Below are 17,535 nucleotides of genomic sequence, written 5' to 3' on the forward strand. Positions count from 1 at the left end.
TGTCATTATTTTGTTTGGCGACCTCTTTCGGCAGAAACTGCATGAGCAATAACTACCATTTCCTTTCGTATAATTTACAACACTGTAACATGCCTACTCGTTCCCGATCATTGCATTTGTCCAGATTTTGTCCAAATGTATTGTCAATTTAACAATTATGTGCTCTGGTAAATCCATTGTGATTTTATCAACCTGGATATAATCCACAACATAAAATGTCTAATGCAGTGGTAGAATTCGAATCATGGCCCCGAAGAGACTGGGACCTTTATAGGGCACCCAGCAAGGCCACGCTATCGTGAAACAAACTCACGCTAACTTAACTCGTTTTCAACAACGATTAAATACATTGCACCAAAGGAAAAAAGTTTATAAAATCGTATACACTGACATATTTATTAGACAGTATGCATATCCAGACATCCTCTTCCATAAAAGTTCTATCAAAACAAGACACCTTTAAATTCACTCATAACTAGCCATCAGTGGTTCTTTGGTTTAAGAAAGCACATGACCAGTTGAGAGAAATTGTACATCAGTGTGAATATGGCATAGGATAAAAATACAAATAGACCTGCAATGACCAATTACCACTACCTAGCATGCTAAACATTTATAAAATACAGACAACAGAACTAACTGTACACAAGTAGCAAGTAACTGAAAGTCATCTCTTCAGAGCCTGGCAGTGTTAAATGGCAATGGAAATAAAAATAAAGTCCATGAGTCCTGATTAGCAGGTGAGAGTCACCCACTCCAGGACAAAGATAGTCCAACAGACCATATTGTTAAGGATCAAGGCTTGTTTGAAGGGCAGACAGGAGGCAAGACCCGGCGTGAGTTGGCCCGCACCCAGGGGTGTCCCATGACATTCTGCAGGGGGAGGCGCATGGAGGGGCTGTGGCGGAGGAGCTTGGAGATCAGATCCCGAGCCCCGTCACACACCACTTTGGGGAACTGCAGATCAACCTGATATTTGGAAAGAGACATTTGAAATCACATCCTGAAAGGGGAAATTCCTTCCCTACGGTCACAATCGATCAAACCGTTTTGATCGCCAGGTTTTGAAATTGTGAAAACATTGCTCACCTTGGTGATACGCTTGTAAGTGTCAGAGTGGGAGGCAGTTTCAAATGGGGGGTTCCCGACCAAGCACTCATAGCAGAGTACCCCAATGCACCACAGGTCCACCTTCTCATCGTGGGTGCTTCCCTCAATCATCTCTGGAGGCAAGTAGTCCAGGGTTCCACACATTGTCTTACGTCTAGACAGCGAGAAAAACATATGGGTATGTCTATAAAATTACAAATATCCCAGAATCCATGTGTAAGGGCTCTGTGTGAGAGTAACTGTTCCCTCACCTCAGAGATGGTGCATGGACAGACCAGCCAAAGTCCGCAATTTTCAGCTCTCCACGGAAACCCAGCAAGAGGTTCTCTGGCTTGATGTCACGATGGATCACTTTCCTTTCGTGGCAGTACTGCAATGCATCGGCCAACTCCTCCATGTACTAATAAAAAGACCATTAAACATCCAGGGTTAGATCAAACTATGATACTCATATCAGCTTTGTATCTCATATAAAACATTTAAAAATCGATCTTATGTTTAATGAAGCACATGGTTGCACACCATCTCATGGCCACATTAAGATAGTTTTAAGGGCTGACAGCAGGAAGATTATTTTAGAACACCAGTGTTGATTGTCTACCTCCAGAAAAGCATCAAGCCCCCTCCTCCCTCCTACCGTGGCTGTGCGCTGGTCATCAAAGCGACCGCATCGCTGCAGCTCTTTGTACATCTCGCCTCGTGGAGCGTACTCTAAGATAAGGAAGACCCGCTTGCGGTCATGGAAGTAGTTATAGAAGCGCAAGATGTTGGGGTGTCTGGAGGAAAGATGGAGTTATGGAGAGAATGATTTAAATCAAGGCTAAATTCATAAAATAGGAGCATTAACAAAAGCTGGCTGATATTTATACACCAATACATGAATAAAACTGGTTTATTGTGCATACAGTACATTATGTATCTAAATTTGGTTCCAAGTATAACTTCTCATCCATCATCCTATATATGAGTCAATGGATTTTGTTTTGTGACACATATTAGCTTGTGTCAGTATTAAAAAGGGCAAACTACAATTAGACACTGACCTAAGATGAGACTGAATCTCAATTTCTCTCCGAAGTTGGTGTTCCACGCCTTCTTTTTCCATCTGAGATTTGAACAGCACCTTCAATGCCACAATGACCTTCAACTTTTTCTCCCTTGCAAGATACACATTGCCAAATTTGCCCTTCCCTAGGGGCCGTCCAATATCAAAGTCCTCTATGGTGAATTTCCTGAAAATAGACAGAGCACACATGACTACGACCCAAAGCACTGTACATGTTAAGGGAGGGATCTCATTGTAACACTATCATATCATGACATTCTGTTAATGTGTGACAGCTTTCTTACTTTGGGGGTGAGCTAGAGGAAGAGTTGACAGGTTCCCTCCCAGGTCCTGCAAGTGTGGACACAATGTTTCGCATTTCAACAGTACTTGGTACCATCATTGTTATCTTTACTACAGTCAGTAATTACGTATAACATACTACAAACTTAGCACCATTTTGCATTAATTCTGATAGGATTCTGACCTGTGATGGCATTTTTATCTGAAGCCTCTGGACGGTTAACCTGAATTCGCTGTGGACCCGCACTTAACATTGTAGTGGTCTGCAAAAATGGATGCATCAGAATGGAAGTATAACAATGGCATACACATGAAAAATTCTGCAAGTTTGGTTGACAAATATATATTAGGTTGTATGTTAGATCTGGCATGTGATTCAGCCCTTTAACGGCATTCTTAAATTAAAATTCATTGTTTTAGTATGATCACACATCAGTGTAGCACTTCTGCTTGCTGTGTAGCTTGTAGCCTTGGCGGCGAATGGAAAAATAGACTTTAGGTTGACTTACTGGTCTAATAACTTTGGGATCTGTGTTCTCCTTGTTCTGAAAAAGACCAAACGTGTTAAGGAGCAAGTTAAACTGAATCCGATACGACAGCAGTATTTTCCATCAATTCCGTTTACAACAATTATAGTACAGTACGGTAGCAAGGCTAGCTTTCTAGCCAAAGCTATGCGCTAGCTCTAGACTAGAGCTATCTCTTCTGGTGTGAGCTAACGAGACATTGTTAACTAGCTAGCTAGCAAGCAACAACACACACCTTAGCCGTTAAAGCGAAATACGTACCTGCATCTTATTTCAATAAAGACCAACGTCAAGTGTAAAATACTATTTAAAACACGACGCCAACCGCTAAAACACGTAGTAGCAACCAGGCGCTTAGCTTACTCGTAGTGCCAGCTGATATTTACTTGATATAAGACATTCAGTGACCGCCAAAGTTTTCAAAAAGCTACGTATGTCTTCTGTGATAGGCTACGTCTTCCATAGAGCTTGTTGCTGGTTGGTCCAATAGCTAAATAAACGATTGGTGGAGAGATAGACTAGATGTACTTTACCAGAATATCCACCAGAGGGCCCTCTTACTGTTACATGGTTTTACATTAACATTTGGTAAGTATGTCCACATGTTCTCATCTGCATTTTATAACAATATTTTTGTAAATACAAGAACACGTTGCATTCCTGAAGCACGAATAACGTCAAACTTTGAGGAAAGGAATGGTTAACCTCCATAACTCTCCAAGATACCCAGTGGTAGGAAAGCACACATCACTGAATAGTGAATTTGCATACATTCTATTTTTGTTTTAATTTCCCTAATTGCTGATGTAACATACAGAGCTGTTGTGGTGACATGCCATCAAGTGTATTATGCTTGACTGGGAGCTGCTAGTTTTTGCTGGGTAAAGTTCTTCCAACTGTGAAGTGGTCCTTTCTGCTCCAGTTGGCTCTGTACTCTGCTCCTACGCTCAGCGGGATACCTCAACCCACTTCAACTTGGAGAGGTTTTCCAGAAAGCTTGCTGAACTCTGCAGCTTTAGTAACAAGGAGCACTCACTGCCCACACGCAAACGGTTCCTCCACCTGGGACATTTACCTGATAGGAAGCTGAAGCCATCCGCTGCTCATCCACTCTTCACCAACCATCCACAGATTTGTGTGGCCCTAACCATATGGGTTGAGGCCTTAACACAGTGGCCAGGGTTCAATTCCTGCTCGAGCCATTTCTGCATGTCTTCCCCTCTCTCTTTCCCCCCCATGCATTTCCTGTCTATTCTCTAACTATATTTGTGCAAGGAAATCAAAAAAGGCCAAAAATGTATATTGGAAAAATAGTTTTGTTGTTGGCTGGTCTTACACTCTGGACAGTTCTCACACACACATTGTTGATATTAAGACCAGCTTATTTTCAAACCTTAAGGTTTGAACAGTTTGAATTGTTCAATGTAAACACGCATTTGCTAAAAACAGATACAAGATAAAAAAGTTACCAGAACAATTTATTAGACAGAACTCAGGAGATCTCAGATTAGTTAACGAGGAACAGCCAGCAAGATGATGACTCAAACTTTGGTGCACTGTCCAATGTGTGGGTGAAAATATAAACTTTACAGGATTTTCTTCACAGTAGTAAACATCTAATCACCAATTCACGCTGGAGTCACAGGGTTTTTAATGCGGGGTCATGACCAGAACATCGTACATCCACAGTCTTAACTTCTGACCCTCCAGAGTCATTTTCCATGGTGTTTCCTGTCTGTCCCCAGGCTATGTCCGCTCTGTGAGTAAACAATAGCCTTGTACATCAATTATAGAATACACTGCACTGAGGAACTACATTATGTTGTTAAAGTCTTTCTGTATTGTAGTGTTTATTCAGCACAGTCACAAACCTTGATATTAACCTAACTGATGAGGTGAACAATGTGGAGAAAAATGATTTTGCATCGGGAAAGGAGCAAACGTTACAACCAGCTTAAGTGTATGCAGTGTACTGTGAATACAAATGAGAGATCATACTGTATAAATATTTGCCTCAAAAGGATGCATCATAATTCCCAGTACTCAGCAGGCGCAGCAGAGTCCACCTCTTGTAACAACAGCATCTCCCAGGATTTTGGAAGCACGCATAGAGCATGGGAACAATATGTCAAGCAGAGACTAGATAACAAATAATAATCCCTGCAGGCAGTATACGAGACTAAAATTAGAATAGCAAAAATATAACATAAATTGTTCTCATCATTTTCCTCCTCAGCCTCATCATGGTTCTTTTGCAGGCTCTCTGGTCCAGGGCGATAGTAAAAAATCTCCGCCAGGGAGTTAGCATGGTGACCAAGTATACAGTGGGAAATTTAGGAACATGCATCATATGCATGGGAACACATGCTCAGTTTAACTCATTGCCCATGTCCATTAGGACAACATGTGCAGCCTATTGTGGTATTTTGAGAGACTCACACTCAACCTCATGCATTGTAAAAGGCAGTAGCGTGTGAGAAGATGGAGCTGTAAAAATGCCCTTTTTGTTTTGTGTTTCTAACTCAGCTTATGCAGTGATTTTTTGTCTATACCGTAGCAGACCGAATAAAACAACTGTTGTCGTCAGACTCAGAAATGTCAGTAATCGGACCGAGAGCTGGTCACTTAGACGAGCGAAAAGACAAGCAGTAATATTGTACCCTGCCCTGCTCTGATCTGTACCATGCTGTAGATAGAGGCCAGTAAAATGCTTTCCTTTTTTCCTGTCTCCCTCTTATTGACTTCTGACATATGCCCGCTGACAGTTCCCAAAATTTATGCAGGGATTCATTAACAGCTCACTAAAACCAAACCTGGGGGAGACAGGGAGCCAGTGTAGAGGGTGTTTATGGGGCATGGGAGGGGTGGTGGTAGTTGTAAAACATTCCCTGGAAGCAGGTTCCCAGAAGCATATGAAGCCAGGGAGGGAGAGTGTGAGTTACACCGCCCGCAGGTGGCAGGATCATCTGAGTCTGCAGGGATGGATCACACTGTCCTTGCTTGGAACAAGGAGACAAATGTCCCACCAAGACACAGCGCCTGGATAAAAAGAGGAATGTCAGGAGAGCTGTCAGAAAGAGGAGGGATGAGTGAGTTCATGGAGGAGACGCCTGTTTAGGTTGGAGGGACTGACTGCAGGCCGTTTGATTTAACACATGTTATATTTTTTGGGTCATTTTTTTCAGTACTGTTTATGTTTTTAACAACAGAGCCTACAAGGAACTCAAGCACTGTTTTCTGATAGGCCCAGTTGGGAGCTTAGGTCTTCACAAAAGTCAGGAACTGAGAGAGAGGGGGGTGAGGGGGAGCGAGAGAAAGAAAAGAGAATGAGAGATGACTCTAGTATGTCACTGTTTCTGTGTCATGGTACACCGAACAGCCACCCACATTGACTGTTCATCTGTGGCTGACCTTGTGCCACCTGCCTGCTGGCTCTACTACCAGGACATAGACGACAGGAGCCATCACATGGGGCACTGAGCTCTTTCAAGCCACTTTGCTGTCTGCTGTTTGCTGACTTGGGCGCCATGGGCCCAGCATTACAGTAGGGGTCTTGTTATGGTTGTCTGGGAATGGGACTTGGGTGGCCACTGCTTTTGACAGGCATAGATTCATAAGCTACGCTATTCCATTCCATTGAGTGTCTTCTTATCATGGGAGGTCACTCCAAGTCTGCAATGCTGTACTGAAAGAAGAAGTCTGTGTTGGGAGGAGGCTGTGCTGGAAGGAGGAGGCTCTGCTGGGAGGAGGAGGCTGTGCTGGGAGGAGGAGGCTGTGCTGGAAGGAGGAGGCTCTGCTGGGAGGAGGAGGCTGTGCTGGGAGGAGGAGGCTGTGCTGGGAGGAGGAGGCTCTGCTGGGAGGAGGAGGCTGTGCTGGGAGGAGGAGGCTGTGCTGGAAGGAGGAGGCTCTGCTGGGAGGAGGAGGCTGTGCTGGGAGGAGGAGGCTGTGCTGGGAGGCGGAGTCTGTGCTGGGAGGAGGAGGCTGTGCTGGGAGGCGGAGTCTGTGCTGGGAGGAGGAGGCTGTGCTGGGAGGCGGAGTCTGTGCTGGGAGGAGGAAGCTGTGCTGGGAGGAGGAGGCTGTGCTGAGAGGAGGCTGTGTTGGGAGGAGGAGGCTGTGCTGGGAGGCAGAGTCTGTGCTGGGAGGAGGCTGTGTTGGGAGAGGAGGCTGTGCTGGGAGGAGGAGTCTGTGCTGGGAGGAGAAGTCTGTGCTGGGAGGAATAGGCTGTGCTGGGAGGAGGCTGTGTTGGTAGAGGAGGCTGTGTTGGGAGGAGGAGGCTGTGCTGGGAGGAATAGGCTGTGCTGGGAGGAATAGGCTGTGCTGGGAGGAGGCTGTCGGAGTTCATCATAGCCAGGGTGACATGAGCCCAAGCACACTCGTGCTGTCATAAGATGATATCTCTTCACCATGATGGGTATGTAACCTCAGGCTCTGGAAGAGAAAGCTAGCTCTCTTTGTTTCCCATCGCCTTCCGACCGCAATCTTTCCTTTTTTTAAGGATTTCTTCATTAGTTGTGCTATTTCTTTTGACAATTTTGGCTACAGTAGATGCATCACATTAAAATACAAGACGGTCACTATGTTCAAGTTCAGACATCACGTAAGAGTGTTATTTAAAAGCAAAACTTTGAATAACCCCAAAACACACAAAGTGTGCTTTCATCATCTTAATGGTATCTTCTGGAATTAAAACTCAAGTCAGCACATCCACAAATGTATAGATATTTATTTTGAAAGTATTTTTGTGAGAGATACGCTTGACTCAGTAAGACGGAGCCCTCAGGCTGTTGCAGAATCACAGTGCATTAAAACAAGCAACATAAGAGTGAATAGGACACTGCAGGCTTGTTCACCAACTAACAGACACTAACAGACACTAAGACACACTAACACACACTAAGACACACTAACACACACTGTGCCACGTCAGGGAGATGACAGACAGACTGCTGTTGCTGCTGCTCCTCTGTTGGTACACAGGATTAGTAGTGTTGAAAAGAGCCAGTCTAGCTCACCCTGGCAAGGTCATTCTGAATATGGGGATACATGAGGATGCTTTTCCCCCAGGATGCAGTGCTTCCGACACAGACCTTAACTCACTATGACTATTCTTAGTCAAATGCTTCATTCCTCTGTAACTGGGCTTGGCACTATAGTACGTATATGTCTGAAAGAGCAAATTCTTTAGAAAGCTATGCCCAAATAGACCAAAATAAAAAATCTGTTTTTCTTGATCATGTCATTCATTTTGTTGTGCGGTATGGGGGATCACACTCGCTGATGTTATCTGTAGTAAAATAAGCAGACTCAATGATTGTTAAAACTGACAAGGACCGATCTGCAGACAGCTGATCAAACACATATACTGTATCCTCCTACCTTTATTTAATCAAAATCCCATTTTTATAATATGTATATTTGGCTCTCATAATTTTGCTTGCTTTGTATATTTTCCCTTTTCTAAACATTACAATGCCACAGTGGGTTGACAGACAAATTAAAGAAAGGTATGACTTCATGCAAGGTCTCTTACAGCATGTTTCTAACTCAGGCAACATGACCTTACTTAGTGTGACACCGTCCTGTAACTTCATCCGAAGGAAAGGCACAATGGAAGTGACACAACTGTAAGTGTAGGGCACCTTAACAGCCTGGCTTCAAGGCCAGTGTGTTTCCCAAGTCCAGAGCCATGATACGACAACCCAGTTCCCTCTCAAACAAAGCTCAGACGTTTATTTCAGCCAGGTTATTGTTGGTGACGGCGGGCGAAGGCTTGCTCTTCATCCCCTCTGTCCCACAGCGGGAGGTCTCCATGAGCAGCAGACGGGGGACGCACAGGGCCAACACAATAGTCTTATATTCCTTCCGGAAGTTTTGGTTGAGCAGTCCGTATATGATAGCATTCAGGCAGCTGTTGAAGTACGCCATGAAGTAGCTCATGACAAAGAGCCATTCTGGGATGTTGGGCGCCACCCTCATGGGGTTGATGGCCACAGCCAGGCCAATCAGGTTCAGCGGCGCCCAGCACACAGCAAACAGCACAAACACCATAAACATAGTCAGGAAGTTCCTAACGTCACTCGGCTTCACTTTGGTCCTGTACTCTGGCTTCACCCTGTGTTTGACCTGGATGACCAGGACCCAGATCCTCATGTAGCAGAAAGACACGACCAGCAGGGGAATGAGGAAGTGGATGACCACCACAGAGATGGTGTAGTAGGTGCTCACCGTCTGGGCGAAGGTGCAGGAGTAGATGCGTGGGTCGTACTGCAGCGAGCCCACAAAGAAGTTGGGCACGGTGGCGAGGGCGGTGAGCAGCCAGGTGAGGCCCAGGTAGCAGCAGGTGTTCCTGAGGCTGTACAGGCGATCGTAGTGAAGACTGTGGCAGATGTAGCAGTAGCGGTTGATGGCGATGGCCGTGATGTTGAAGATGGAGCCGATGACGCTGAGGCCCATGATGAAGCCACTGGCCTGGCAGTGAAGGTCACCCATGGTCCAGTCGTTGTGGAAGATGGCCGTGAGGACCAGAGGGTAGGGGTACACTGCCACCACCAGGTCCGCCACCGAGAGACTCACAACAAAGATGTTGCCTGTGGAGAGAGAGAGTTACAGATTAGACATCATTTACCCATTTAAAATCCATCCTATCAATCTAAAGTATTTTATTGGGAGCCCCCCAAAACTTTAAAGGTACAATCCATGCTATCGTTTCAGATCAGCAAAGTGGTGGACCAGAACGTAAAGAGGTTGCTTCTGGACTGCAGAGTCTCTGGTTGGTTCTCCTGCTGTTTTGAAGTTTACACAGAATTATTACCAGCCCAGGTCATGATTTACTGTATGTCCTTTATTTCCGAAACAGCGACTCGATTGGATACATCTTTCTTGTATTTCATTAAGTCTCAAACACTGCCTTGAGGAGGACCAAGCAAAATGGCAGAATTAGATCAGGACAGGATGGATGGATGGTTTCAACCCCCTGATTACTGTCAAATCACTTCCTGTCTTCCCAGTGGACTGAGATGGGAGTGTGACAGTGGATCTTCATGAATTGCACAAACCACCCCTCATAGTGGACTGTGCACTGACATCTGGGGCCATGGGAGGGAAGGAGAGCCATGAATCAGAACGACCTTGGCAGATATCAAGATGGATCGTAGAGCTCAGCTGCAAGTCAGTCAAATCCTCTGTGGAAAACAAAACATGTCTCCATCACTACTTCCCTACACCAAGGGTATGGATGTCCCTGCAACGTGTGAAAAAGACAAAGCATTTAGGTTTCATAGGCCTACTACAGTATTTGATCATGCATCAGTGGGCACAATCAGGGGTGACCTCAGAAGGAGTTTGGTTGAACACCGCTCCTGTAGAAAGGGGAAATTTAGAAAGACACAATAGCTGCATGAATAGGAATTCACTGGCATAGGAACTGGAAGGTGTTGACATACTCTGCCGATGCCCTTCCGTAAACCTTTCTCTACGGGGAACAACACACAGTCATGCTGTTCACTAACAAATGCTCATTTAGACTACACGTGTCCAACAAACTGACAACAGATGTCTTAAAGGGGAAATACATAAAAACAATTCTGACTAGTTATACATTCCCCCACAGCATTTTGAATTATACTTAATGGCAGATAACACACTGTGTCCTGAGATGGTTCATATCGGTTATCAATTGTTTATGTGTTTTTGAATCACTGCCATTCAGAAACATGTCGCCGGACAATGTCTGAGAAAATGCCTTTACCAAGGTGTTTTGACTTGCAAATTCATGAATTATCAGTTATGTTTGACTTTAGTTTTTAGGATGGACTCCTTTGAAAACTAAAAGCTTTCCATAGGAAGGTGATAGCTGCTACTGTATTGTATATGAAGAAAATAAATCCTAAGAAATTGGCCTCAACATAGATTCTACTCACTTTAATATGCTCAGTTCTAATTTTATCCATTGCAAAAGCTGTCTGGGTAGAGACGATTCCAAGCCTATTGTTAGGAAACTCTGCAACACGGATTAACCAGGCTGTAACAATTGACATTAACAAGAGACTGAGGAGAGACAACAAATAGAAAACATGATCTCTCAGCACCACCGACAGCCCTGCTCCTCTGAAACCTGCTGAGAATGCTGCACGCCGCTGGTGTCTGATCTTAGCCAGTCAGCTCAGAAATGTCAGCTCACATTTGTGAAGCTGGCATGGTATTCACAGCGCTGCGTGCGTTTCTCATTGTGCCGAGGTTTGATTTCAGACTGATACATGGCGGTCTGTGTTCATGGACGGGCATGCCAGAGGCACGGCCCCTGCTGCTGTCCTCTGCTGCTCTGCTCCATTCGCTCTGTCACTGGGAGGATGAGGTAAGTGCTACGATGACATGGAGCCCATCTGTGAGAGCTGCCAGGCTAGAATGTTGGCAGACATAAACACACAGAGTAGCACACTAGACGTAGAGGAGGTCCCTGTTTAATTAGACAGCGTGAGTAACAGTTTGCACTCTGAGCAGGGCTCACGGCTCCGGCAGAGTTGTTGGTTTGAGGCAGGGCCTGCGCACCATATAAAGATTTAACAGGGATTTTTGGACTTGAAAAACGGGGTCACAGGCCTGACTGCTGACATCTTTGCAGGCTATTATTATCAGAGTGTGTGAATGGGATGGAACACTGGCCAGAGCCGGGTGCTGGATTGGGTAATGGGTGTCAGGGTTGATACTAGCAACAGACCGGGCTCTCAGACGCCAGTGGGCCAGTAATTATCTGGTCACAAGCCCTTGTACAACTGGCATCCATGTGAAGCGGCCTAACCAACAAATGATCCTCTCTTTCGTCTTAGCCCAGTATACAAAGCACAAACGGGAGAAATCCACTGCTCCCTCTCTCTCACACACACATCCACACACTCAGGCACAGTGTATAACAAAACATAAAAGCGCATTAAATCGTTTGGCGGAACAGCAAAACTCTACAGTACTTTCTTCACAGTAAGAGGAGTCAACCCTGCCATCAGCAGGGGCAGGAAAGGAGAACTCTGAAAGGTGGCTGGGCCATTTAAGCACTCTAGACACGGTAAATATGAATAAAGCATACAGTTTCATGTGGACAACTGTACTTACTAACTGCACTATTTGCATGTAGATTTGGACAAAAGTGTCTGCTAAATGGATAAAAGTGTAAAAACATAACTTATTCAGACAGAAAAATAAACACCTGGCTCTGTTTGAAGAGCCAGTCATGTGTCTCCATGCGTTCAAAGCCATACTTAGACACTGGTAGAACAGAGTGGAAGCTGCAGGACGTCAGAAGAAGGAGGAATGCTGGAACATGTTTGTATGAATGTATCTACAGTATGTAGACGAACAGTCCTGGAGACAAGCCTGTGACTTCCTGGGATTCACGTGTCTGTATGCCCATGTCAGTTCCTGCTCCTGGGGGCATTTGTCCCTCTGTCAGACCAGCTGTGTGTTCTCCTGCCTTCAAAGGACCACCAAAGAAATCTGATCAGCAAAGATTATCTGCCCATATACTGGGCCTTTGATTCTTAAGTCTATATTTATGTGTGTAACCAAGACTATTTACAAGCGCTGTGGGCAGTGCAAGAATCAAAAGGATTTTTTTTTCTTTTTCACAACATGATTGTTATTTTATTTATTACAAAAAAGATGACTTTGGACTTAATCATGCACATTATCCAAAATACAGCACACATAACTTCCTGGCGAGAGAATTGGGTCTGATGAATTGGTAGTGACTATGCCATGAACTCATGATCAAAGGGCCAGAGAATTTTGAAGAAACTGGACATTCAAGCTGACATCTACTGCCTTTTGGTAATGACAGCTTGCCTAGAGCCAGCCAAAAACATCATCTTCATTATCATCATCCAAGCTTACAGACCAATGAGACCTCCGGCATCACCTATCCTCTTAGTCTTCAGACCTGTCACTTTGAGCTTTGGCAAAGAAAGTTTAGTTAAAATCAAAGTAACAAGTTTGGAAAATGTGAATGCCGAAGTCCACCATAACGTATAAGTAATTTAACCCTAAATCTGCAGCTTCGTAAGGAACCTTTAGTTTTTATTCATACTCTTGATCTTCCTTTGGAACATATCTCGTCACTCCCTGAGAGAGAGAGACGTGCAGAGAGAGAGAGAGTGAGAGAAAGAGAGACAGACAGACAGGCAGACATATATATGGATCCATAAATAGATCTATGTGTTTGCGTCAAACATACTGATGTGTCTGATGGAAAGATTTACTGAAGCCTGAAGAGTGTCACTACACAGTTTCAAAAGGCCCCTGCAGCCACCTACATACCATAATTTATCATTCTAATTGCCTACTGGTCAATAAGATTCAGACTTCATTCACTCCCCAAAATATTTAGTACAGACCACAGAGGATTTGATCCATGAAATGCAATCATTGCTCTTTGATAATTTGGTAATTTCTGTCAGTTTGGAGATATCTATTAGTAATAGTTGATGATTTTGAGGCTTCATTTTGAAGTCTGAGGAGATTGAAGGCACTCTCTTCATACTACCCTCTGGAGCACAGGAAGGAAGTGTACATTTCTCACTAGACAGCTCTCCAGCTGATGCAGACCTCCAGGATCTCATCTCGTTAGTCACCATCCCCTCCCAACCAACACACACACTAACAGTCATAGACAGACATGCTCCCAATCACACACACGCACACACAAACAAGCACGCAAACAAAAAACGAATGATTATAATCCACTGTTTTATACACATTTACTGTACAGATTATCATGAACATTTACTGTTCTTCATTCCAGTTTTCTGTGATACATTAAACACTTATGTGTTGGAAAAAGAACAGTCAGGGGGATGTCCTGTGCTGGCGTATGGTTATTCTATGTTGGCGTCATTCCAAGTGAATGCACATAGACTCACACCAGACATGCTCCCTGTGCAACCAGAAGGAGACACACATCAGTACCTGCCCAGTGGATGGGACAGAACAACACTAAAACCCAGAGAGAGAGATGGAGGGGGACACCTGACGAGAGATGAGACGAGAGGAGAGAGATAGGATAGGAGATTTAAGGAAAGAGACAGAGGGAGAGGAGAGTAAAAATGGAGGAAGAGAAGAGCTGGAGGAGTGACAAGGAGAAGGGAGATGGAGAAGCGAGGATATGATAAGAGCAGCCCAGATAATGGCAGTGTTTTTGTGAAGCAGAGCAGAAAGCTGCTACAGTTGTCTGTCTCTGGAGAGGCTAACCCGCAGACAGAATGGTGGGATCCCAGGGAACAGGGACAAATAGCAGATGGGGTGTTTCAACAGTCTGCGCATGTGTGTGCGTGTTTGTGTGTGTAAATGTGTGTGTGTGTTCTTCTGCATGTGCGTGCATGCGTGAGTTTATGTAATTGTGCACATGCTTCAAGTGTTTGAAGGATACCGCAGCAATATTGTACCTATTTCATTCAACATTTGAATCCCATCATCTCCATCTCTTGCCACAGAAACTGGTCTAAACAATAGTTATTCAGTAATGCCATGAAAAGCTCAAATATCACACAATACTGTACTTTTTACTTCATCTATCCAGTTGTTTGGTTTCCACTGGGGCAGCTTTTTGAAATTAAACTTTCATACTGCAAGTCCCTACTCCTAAAAATAGTTGTTTTAAGCAGGAGGAAGGAAAAGCTGATTACTGAGCACCAAACCGAAGTGACACTTTCAGCCATTTCTTCTGCCCAAAGGACTACAACAGAGAAAAGAGGAGATGTTCTGACTTCTGTTTATTTTGCCTTCCTCTTACTCTTTCAAGTCAGACATATATCCAAATGGTATATTCTGTGTCAAAAGTAGTGGCCATAGAAACAATGCTGTTTGTTCGGTCAGTGGGACCTGACAACAACGACAGCGGGTATACTTTGACTGTTCTGTACACAGAAGCTTATTAGATCCATCAACCAGCTACACATTCTTCTTCATTTTTTATGGGCACATCAGACATATGTAATCTATAGCCTCTGATTGGTAATTAAAAACAGATTCTTCAGAAATGTCTGATGACCTGGATGTAAAGTTGTGTTCTTCACAGAGCCTTCCTGGCTTATGCTGCAAACCTCCCTCTCCACAGCCATTAAAACTTCAACCCTGTGGTAGGTTGACGAACACAGAGACAAAGAGCTGTAGTCACTGTGTTGACTACAGCTCTTTGTCTCTGTGTTCGTCAACCTACCACAGGGTTGAAGTTTTAATGGCTGTGGAGAGGGAGGTTTGCACTTTCCAATAAACAAATGAGTCTTTATAACTCTGCCAGTTATTTAGGCCAAAACATCAAATAATAATGCTTGATTGCTTGGAGCACTGTACTAATGAAACCAATATGTTGTCATGTTGCTGCTGGATATCCATAATGTTAATTAACTGTACCACTTCATGACCTGCTTCACCATCTTATAAACGGACCCACCATGTATCAAACATACAATCATAGAACAAAGGCAGGCTAGAATATGTATCGAATATGTGAATTTGTGCTTTTAGATAACACTGCTAAGGGATCTACAGTCGAAACCAAAACACTTCCTCACCTTGAGCATGTCCACATGCACATTTCTGCACCTGAGAAAGGGAAAAGTGATTTATCTGGCAACCCAAGGATGGAGGCTGACGATAGGGGTCATTATTTATGGAGAGATATATAGGTGCAGCCAAGTCCTGCCAGGGGCCATGTTGGCTCCATTACTGTATCTGAGGCAGAAGCTCATTTTAAATAGCAGCACAATATGAACCTCACTCACGGAGATCATGTTGACTTTCATCTCTCTTAATGACTAATCAGTCAACGGAATGCAAGTCAGCCTGAAACAGACCTGCTCTGTAGAGAGACGAACTATCACCGTCAAGAAATTAAGTGCATACAGGCAGATAGTGTTATGAAGGTCCGTCAAGGTTGTTGTAAAAACAGATTTGTAATAAAGTTAAATTAGTCCCTCGGTTACAATGAACCAGTTATAGTCACAGGCCTATATATGGGCAGGTATACCATCTGTAAAGCACACAATAGAACATAAACAAAAACATTTCGCCTCCTAAATGAAAAGCCAACAAAGACAAGTACGTTTTCTAAGTCTGAAACTAGTGACACAAAAAATACTTAAAACAGGGGTTTCATGGAGTTCCTTTACAGCTAGGTTAGGTGGATACCTCACCTGCATTCCTTAGTTTTTTGTTCCGAAACACAGAGAGGATAACGAGCACATTCCCCAGGATGTCAACCACTATGGTGAAGATCAGCACGCTGGCCAGCGCAGTGGACACTCCGGCGGACGAGTTCTGTTCCGCCGCGCAGCTTCCGTTCTCATCGTGAGACAAACAATTTACACCGCTTGAATTTGCCTCAAGTTCCATGACTCTCACTGTGTGATATCCATCGAGAAATAATATTTTTGTAATACGTGACTTTCACAAATGCGTCCAACTTTAACCATGCTGGTGTCCTCGATTAGGAGCAGAGCTCCAAGTAGTCTAGCCCCGGGTCCTAGGTAACATTTGTGATCTATGATGAATAATCTCAATTGAATAACAAATCTTTAAGGACATGTTAGGAAATAGGTCGTGACTCATCCTCGAGTTTTCCTTCGTTTTCATCCTTCTCAGTGTGAGTGCCATGACGTCTCCACCTGCAACCAAGTCCATAGTGGAGCGCGCGCAGTCTAACGGCATGCGTGATATCTCTGTGCGTAATGGATAAGAGCCGGTAAGTGGATGTCCTCGCCTCATACTAAGTAAGTCTGTTTTATGGTGTGGTTCATGAATAAGGTATCTTCGACAAACATCGTCACGTAATGTATGACAATCGCATGCATGGATATAGTGCTTTTTCGTATTTCATTCAGGCAGTTAGGCTACTCAATACATTTGCCACATTTTGTAACCTATCTCACCTTTTTGTCATCATTGTCTGTTGGCTTTCATGATCCTGAAGTGTCAAATCCAAAACTTCAACTCTTTGTCAGGAAGTGTTCAGCATTTTTCCGTCATCATAATCCGAGTGAATTTGGGAACTACTGCTGAAGTGATATGTGATAACGTATAAAAGTGTAAAACTTCCAGTTTAAGGGTCTGATGAAAGAATTTCTGTTTCCTTCATCGTGTATGCTTTACCTAATGGCGCCCTCGTGTGTCCAATTTTGACAGTTTGCACAAAGATGCAGCTATAGACTTACAGCAATCAATTGATTGGCATTGGAAGATATGATACTGTAGGCCTACTATTGTGGTAGAAGGCAAATATACCAGGGTATATCCTACAGTCATCTCCCACCATGGCCGGGCAAATATACCTCATCGTGAAAGCAGGGGAAATTGTGTATTTTTAGATTGACTTCCCAGGCAGACTTTAATACAAGGTAACAGTTTACACATGACTATATACGTGCGCTGTGGCCTATCCTGTAAATCCAGTAAAATGCCCCAGAGATCATCGAGCCGGAGTCGATTGTTACCTAAGATGATGCGGTTGCCATGCTCTAATCTAGTTCATTATCAGACAAAAACAGTAACGCAAATGCATTGCTTCTG

At 44.0% G+C, this 17,535-nt stretch overlaps 2 protein-coding genes across 2 annotated transcripts; both read right to left on the reverse strand.

Moving 5' to 3' along the window:
* Nucleotides 1-377: 377 nt before the first annotated feature.
* aurkb (aurora kinase B) lies at nucleotides 378-3,433 on the reverse strand. Its single transcript, XM_084699101.1, has 9 exons — nucleotides 3,247-3,433; nucleotides 2,968-3,003; nucleotides 2,643-2,721; nucleotides 2,461-2,506; nucleotides 2,154-2,342; nucleotides 1,748-1,886; nucleotides 1,362-1,510; nucleotides 1,090-1,264; nucleotides 378-969 (listed from the first exon to the last, which is right to left on the reverse strand). The coding sequence occupies exons 1-9, from the start codon at nucleotides 3,250-3,252 to the stop codon at nucleotides 796-798; spliced, it is 993 nt and encodes a 330-aa protein (XP_084555227.1). The 5' UTR covers nucleotides 3,253-3,433; the 3' UTR covers nucleotides 378-795.
* A 4,298-nt stretch (nucleotides 3,434-7,731) lies between these two features.
* Nucleotides 7,732-16,414, reverse strand: LOC146302580 (melatonin receptor type 1C-like). The gene is made up of 2 exons (XM_084692225.1): nucleotides 16,164-16,414; nucleotides 7,732-9,572 (listed from the first exon to the last, which is right to left on the reverse strand). Exons 1-2 carry the CDS (start codon nucleotides 16,360-16,362, stop codon nucleotides 8,707-8,709), a joined length of 1,065 nt encoding a protein of 354 aa, XP_084548351.1. The 5' UTR covers nucleotides 16,363-16,414; the 3' UTR covers nucleotides 7,732-8,706.
* Nucleotides 16,415-17,535: the final 1,121 nt, after the last annotated feature.

Source organism: Hypomesus nipponensis, chromosome 1 (genome assembly GCF_054491055.1).
Source record: "Hypomesus nipponensis isolate SF chromosome 1, ASM5449105v1, whole genome shotgun sequence".
NCBI lineage: Eukaryota > Metazoa > Chordata > Actinopteri > Osmeriformes > Osmeridae > Hypomesus > Hypomesus nipponensis.

Excerpts from the sequence above, each read along its gene's own strand:
- aurkb (XM_084699101.1), bottom strand. Across the intron at positions 2,722-2,967 it reads ATCCCAAAGTTATTAGACCA|ACCACTACAATGTTAAGTGC; the intron begins GTAAGTCAACCT and ends CCATTTTTGCAG. Across the intron at positions 2,343-2,460 it reads TCCTCTAGCTCACCCCCAAA|GAAATTCACCATAGAGGACT; the intron begins GTAAGAAAGCTG and ends GTCTATTTTCAG.
- LOC146302580 (XM_084692225.1), bottom strand. The coding sequence starts at position 16,362 with ATGGAACTTGAGGCAAATTCAAGCGGTGTAAATTGTTTGTCTCACGAT. Across the intron at positions 9,573-16,163 it reads CAAAAAACTAAGGAATGCAG|GCAACATCTTTGTTGTGAGT; the intron begins GTGAGGTATCCA and ends CTCTCTCCACAG.